This window comes from Arachis ipaensis, chromosome B07 (assembly GCF_000816755.2).
Source record: "Arachis ipaensis cultivar K30076 chromosome B07, Araip1.1, whole genome shotgun sequence".
Lineage (NCBI taxonomy): Eukaryota > Viridiplantae > Streptophyta > Magnoliopsida > Fabales > Fabaceae > Arachis > Arachis ipaensis.
Genome location: NC_029791.2, coordinates 119,170,119 through 119,176,887, shown reverse-complemented (window position 1 = coordinate 119,176,887; position 6,769 = coordinate 119,170,119). Strand labels below are relative to the sequence as shown.

Sequence of the window (6,769 nt, the reverse complement as noted above, 5' to 3'; positions counted from 1 at the left end):
CTATAACTATTCAAACAAATTAAATACGTCATATAAAAATTATAAATAAAAAAATAATTTAATATATTTGACTAAATTATTTAATTTATAATTTTATGAAAAAATGATAAATAGGTTCTTGACCTTTTGATCCGTAAACATTTAAGTTTTTGAAGATTTGAAAATACATTTAAGTATCCAACCTTTTCAAAATTTAGATATATTGTTTTTTCATGTTCACTTGGATCTGTCAGACTCAACGGAAAAATCAAATGTAACTCTGGTTGTACTGGCATGGTTGAAACGGATGCACACGTGAGAGAGTTTTTAAAATTGGACAAATTAGACTCAAGGATCGATATGTTCAAATTGGTCAGAAATTTAAATGTATTTTTAAATCTTTAGGGACTTAAATGTCTGCAGACTAAAAAGTTAAGGATCAATTTGTTCTTTTCTCTAATTTTAATTTAGCAAAATGGCCTTTAATGAGTCACAATCTAAAGTTGCAATATATTTCAACTAAGTTGAATTGATATAATAGTTAGTTCACTGATTTGTTTAAACAAAGATCAGAAGTAAAAAATTTTTTTTTTATACATATAACAATTCATTAGCTAATAACAAATTATTAAACAAAAATTAGATACCGTGAGAAACAAAAAAAATACCATATTTCAGATTGAATGATAAATGTACTCAACTTTGTTGGTTTAATTGTTTGTTTCAGGGAATAGTAACATCAGGAGTGCAATACTATATACAAGGGATGGTTAGCAAAGCAATGGGTCCAGTAATTGTAACTGCCTTTAATCCATTGCGTATGGTCATTGTTACCGCCTTGGCTTGCATCGTTCTCTCTGAGCAACTCTACCTCGGAAGGTACTAAAGATTATTAATCGCATACTAAAATTAGTCATCAAAATTAATTATCAGTATACTGTAGAGTATATATTAAAATAATGTTATATGTGTTACATGAGATTTTCCGAAGCTGAAGATGTGTTTGTTTATTGTTATGATTAGTGTAATTGGGGCAATAGTGGTGGTTGGAGGACTATATGCAGTAGTGTGGGGAAAATATAAAGAGCAGAAAGCAAAGGAGAACTCTGAACAACAACAACAACAACTACCTGTCATTGCTCTCACAAATAATGATACTAATAACAAACCCCAATTTTTTGTCATTCAGCCTCATCATCAACAAATATCAAGCACAGAAAGCCAGACCAAATAAATATATTTACCAACATTGATTTTGTTTTCATTTGTAATAATTCAAAGAAAGACGGAAGAATAGGAGTAAATCTATAGGAAATATAATCCAACCCAGAATTTGATAAAAAGGAAGATGCAAAATCATTTTACATAAGCTTGTAGAAGATTGTAAGGTTGACTACTTGTAACTAGGTATATAGTTGACACTTGACAACGGTTTAGATTCTCAATATTTATGTGTTCAATAATGTTTTGGAGGCAATAAAAAACTAGTTTAAACAGTCTAAATTTATTTTATTTCATATTTATTAATTATTATTAAAATTAATAAATATTAAATAAAATAAATTTTAATTATTTGAGTTATTTTTTATTGTTTCTCTAGTATTATTGGTATGTATAATACGTGACACTTATATTTGGAATAAATATATATAGATATTAGTATGGGGAAATAGTAATGTCATAAGTGCACTTTGTTTATGGGCTTCAATCGATCCTATAATATATGCATAGCAATGTCACTGTTAAATGGAACAGGATGGGGATTTGGCTTGGGTTCCTTTATAACATGACCCAAATGATTAGATATGCCATATATTCGCAGCTTGATTAGATTCAATTTTTAGTATTTTTAGTTATTATTTGATTAATATAAATATTAAATTATTTTTAAACATCTCATTCTATGGGAATCATGATGAAACAATATGCAATAAAATATATTAGCATCTCTAATTTTTTTAGTGTTTCCACACTTTTGTTTATATTATAATTTAAAAATAATTAGTGTATGAAATAGTGATTAATATATAATTAGTGTCATAATCAATAGTTTTAAGTTTAAATACTAAAAAACATAAATAAATAAAAGAAAGACCAAACAATGAGAATAATATAAATTCAAAGCTAACTTCATTTAATTAATTAATATTAGTGATCAATGCAAGAGCAAGAAGACGCCATTATTGCTTTTTCTGAGCGAGTTCTAGCAAGTATAGACAAACATAAAGTTTAAAGCTAAGTTAATCACAATTCATTATATCTGCTTCTTGTGGCGGTTCAATTTGGATCTGCCGCAATGTTCATTTAATTAATATTAGTGATTGCCTCTATATTTCTCGCTCCTTTCGCTTTTTACCTTGAAAGGTAGATAATCTAACCAAATCAAAAAGGTATTATTATTAATTTGAATTTGAATTTGAATGGTCAACCGTTACTTAATTGCGTTGATTTTATATCATGGCACAGCCTTTTTTTCGAGTAATTATTTTCGTCTTAATTATTTTTCATTTATATAAACAAAACATAATACGATCAAATTATAATGCGTATAAATACATATATTTTTTAATAACTTACATTTTTCTATATTAATATAACGCAACTATTACTATAGTTATAAACTTATAATTAAATCATAATGGGTGCTCTCTCGGTTGGAACATCAGGCTCTTTGCTCCAGCCTATACCGTAAGTCACCTTTTTTGCTTTTTTGTTGATCGCTAAATTGGGCTAGAAAACAGGCCACATTGGGCCTAGCCCAAGTTACAATATAAAGTTCCATTTAAGAAGAGTTTGTTTACACGTCCAAAAAAAAAGTTTGTTTATTTCGTAGAGGTCCAATTACTATATACAAGGGATAGTTTGTAAGGCCATGGGCCGAGGCCCAGTTATTGTAACTGCCTTTAATCCATTGCGTATGGTCATTGTTACTGCATTGGCTTGCATCATTCCCTCTTAAAAACTCTATATCTGAAGGCAAAATTGCACCTACATCCTGCCTTGTGCATGCAGCAACCCATTGGCCAGCGGTAAACTCTTAAATAGAGCTCAGATCTGCGACGTATTAGTGCTTGACCTATCGGGTTGGAAGATACCGTGAGAAACAAAAAAAAAAATAGTTTTTTTTTTTGTGTCTAAAAATATTGATCTAATTTTTCCTTTTTTGATTGGGTTGAATTATTGTTATACTCTAGAAGTTTTCTCTCCGTACAAAAGAGCATTTATCGGGGTTCCATGGAATCTCCAAGCAAGCAAGCTGAACAAGGCACATCAGAATAGGAGCTTGACCTCCTTCATCGCAGCAAAAAGAAAGTCAGAAAGAAAGGAGAAGGGTTCTCGGGGGTGGTTGCCAGAGTTCCACGGGAGGAGCCATGGATGATGGATAATGAACCTGCAGAAGAAGAAACAGGGGCATGGAAAGGAATTAGATCTTTTGCCAAAACTGTCAAAAGGGGGCCAAAGTGCAACCGAATGGAAGATGGGGAAAAGAATCCAGCACAGAAACAAGCTTTGATGGGTGACAGTTCATAAGAAGAGGAAATCGAAGAAGTCCAAGACACCATGGGAGGTTCTGACGGTAATTTCTCTCCTTTTCAGGATATCACTATGACTAAAGTGGATGAAGGGTTGTACAACTTGTGCATAAAGGATTCAACTATTAGAAAATTATGAAAACCTTGGTGGAACTCTTTAATAGTATAATTGGTGGGTAGAAAAATAGTATATGCAGTTATGAAAAGAAGATTAGAAAATATGTTGAGCGAAAAAGGTAGCATTGATGTCATAGATCTAGGTTATGATTTCTATTTAGTTAAATTCTATTCCCATGAAGATTTAGCCTATGCCCTTCTAGAAGGACCATGGAAAATCTTTGATAGCAATCAGGTGCTAGAACCAAATTTTAATCCTTTTCTAGCAACTATAGATAAGATTACAGCTTGGGTGAGACTCCCAGGTCTTCTGATCGAGCTATATGACAGAAATATACTTAGGAAAATAGGAGAACTTATAAGAAGGGTGGTTAAAGTTGACACAAACACTGCAAATATGTATAGAGAAAAGTTTGTAAAATTATGTGTCGAGGTTGATTTAACAAAATCGCTAATAGGTAAATATATGATCAATGGAACATGCTTTAAAGTGGAATATGAGGAGCTGCACCAAATATGTTTTACTTGTGGAAGAGCAGATCATGATTAAAAAAATTGTATAGTGAGAAAAAAGCAAAGGGAAAGCGAGATAGAAGAAGGTCAGCAAAAAGAAAATGTAGAAACAGTCAAGCAAGACATTGAACAAGAAGGAAACAATGGAGATAATGCCAACAAAGCTAAGGAGAAAGGCAAGCAAATAACACAATAATCAAGTGATAACTTTAGCCCCTAGATGATTGTCCAAAGGCAAAAAAGAGGTAGAAAAGGTGATAAGGAGGGAGATTTCAAAAATGGGACAGGAACTAGCAAAGCGAGTGAAAAATATAAAGGCAATTCCAGATTCCAAGCTCTGGAGGTAGAAGATGGAGAGGAAGGAGGGGAAGGGGAAGTATCCATGGATATAAATGAGAACCCAACAACAAGAATACAAGGAAACACAAAGCAATATATAACTAAGACTAATTCAAGGAGCAACACACAATAGAAGCAAAAGCAGCAAGCAGGAGAAAATCAGTATATCCCTGTCATGTTTCCACAGAACCAACAAATAAACAACCTACGAAAACAGCAGATCATTTCAACAGAAAGCAAGGAGGAAAGGATAAATAAAAAAAATATTGCACAGGAAAAAATTATCACTCTCCATCAGAACAATTGACAAAATCATAACTATGAGAGTCCCTTTACAGAACACATGGAAGAAGAGGTTGAGATAACCCAGCGAGCAAATCCTCCACATGGAAAACCTCTTGATCCGATTGTGGATGATAAGAATAAGAGCACAACTAGAGATCTAGAGATGAAAAAAACTCTATTGAAAGACATAGACTTCACCACCCCACCCATCAGTGGGACAGGGGAAAAGGAAATGCAAATCAATTAATCTTCTGCCCTAGTGGTAGTTGCGGTTTCTTCTCCTCCCCTGTGTTTTTTTATTATCAGTTTAATTATTATTTTAAATTAGAATGTTAGAGGTGCGGCTAGCAAAACCTTCAGCCATACCTTTAAGGAGTTATACAACCAACATAAGCCCAATCTGACTATTCTTGTGGAACCTAGATGTATCGGGGAGCAAGCTATAAAGGTTATTAAGAACTTGGGGTGGAATATGGATTTGTTGGAATAAACAAGACATAAATAAAACAGTTGAAGACGCTCATCCGCAATTTATACATACTAAGATTATTTTTGAAGGAGGGGAGGAGTGGTTTCTCACGGCTATATATACAATCCCACAACCTCATGTTAGAAGACAACTTTGGAACAAAATCCTCACTTTAGCCCCAAACATTGATAAAGCGTGGCTCCTAACGGGAGACTTTGATGAGATAAAGGACAAATCTGAGAAAAACGGAGAAGCGGTGATTGATAGAAGGGCATGCGTTGCATTTACAGATTGGATTAATAATTGTGGCCTCATTGATCTCGGGTTTGTTAGCTCCAGGTTCACTTGGAGAGGTCCCAAATGGGAAGGACGTGATAAAGTCCTTAAAAGGCTTGATCGCTCGCTAGCTAATGCAGAGTGGAGGACTAAATTTCAAGAAGTGAAGGTTGAGGTTCTTCCTAGGATTGAATCAGATCATCATCCTCTTTTAATATCTCTCCGCAACAAGACAACAAACCAAAGTAAAGATAGACCATTCCAATATGAAGCTATATGGGATCAACATCCTACATTCAAAGGTTTTATTCAACAAGAATGGAATACCCACCAGAAGTTGAATGCTACTCTTTTTCATTTGAAAGGAAGACTCCAGGATTGAAAGGCATCCAGAAGCATTTATCCTATGGCAAGAATAGATTTCTCGATAAATTGGAGGTTGACCTTAACAGAGAATTGGAAGAAATCCTCAAAAAAGAGGAGTGTTTTTTGTTACAAAAATCTTGTGCTCAGTGGGTAGTCGAAGGAGATCGCAACACTAAGTTTTATCACACCAAAATTATTATTAGAAGATCAAAAAATAAAGTTAACAAGCTTAGAAATCAGCAAGGACAGTGGATCAGTATTGAAACAGAAACTAAAGATCACGCAGTGCAATTTTTCAAAGACCTTTATCAGGACGAGGTAAATATCACTCCCTTAAATCTTCCTTATCAGACAGGTCTTAAACTTGGTGTTATTGATTACATGAATATGCAAAAGATGCCAACGTCAGAAGAGATAAAAAATGCCATCTTTAGCATTGGATCACTGAAGGTGTTTGGAAGGGTTGGATTTCCAGCCCTCTTTTTCAAGAAGAACTGAGAGACAGTGAAATACAAGATGATATACCAAGTCAAAAGTTGCTGGACCAACCCGAAGAAAATAGAAGAAGCCAATTCAACCTTAATTTCTCTTATTCTGAAGATGCAAGCACCTGAATTCATCACTCAGTTCAGGCCTATAGCGCTTTGCAATGTCAACTACAAAATAATTTCCAAGATTCTGGTCAACAGAATTAAACCTATTTTAAATGATATCATAGCTCCTTATCAATCTAGTTTTGTTACCGAAAGAAAGATTCAGGATAATATTCTCATAACAAAGGAAGTAATGCACTCGATGAAAAGAATGAGAGGGAAATCAAAATTCATGGCGATCAAGATCGATTTCGAGAAAGCGTACGATAGAATCAATTGGGTTTTTCTAGAAAAAAGTC

General features: G+C 33.6%; 1 protein-coding gene and 1 long non-coding RNA gene across 2 annotated transcripts in view; both read left to right on the top strand.

Annotated features, from left to right (window-relative positions):
• The window catches only part of LOC107606069 (WAT1-related protein At4g08290), a 4,694-nt gene extending 3,218 nt beyond the window's left edge, over positions 1 to 1,476 (top strand). The window contains exons 5-6 of the mRNA XM_016308035.2: positions 707 to 858; positions 1,003 to 1,476. Of these exons, the coding sequence (XP_016163521.1) occupies positions 707 to 858; positions 1,003 to 1,213 (363 nt within the window). The 3' untranslated portion in view covers positions 1,214 to 1,476. The remainder of the gene's footprint in view (positions 1 to 706; positions 859 to 1,002) is intronic.
• Positions 2,554 to 5,045, top strand: LOC110264393. The gene is made up of 2 exons (XR_002350512.1): positions 2,554 to 3,556; positions 4,088 to 5,045. It is a non-coding gene; the product is annotated as an uncharacterized LOC110264393 (long non-coding RNA).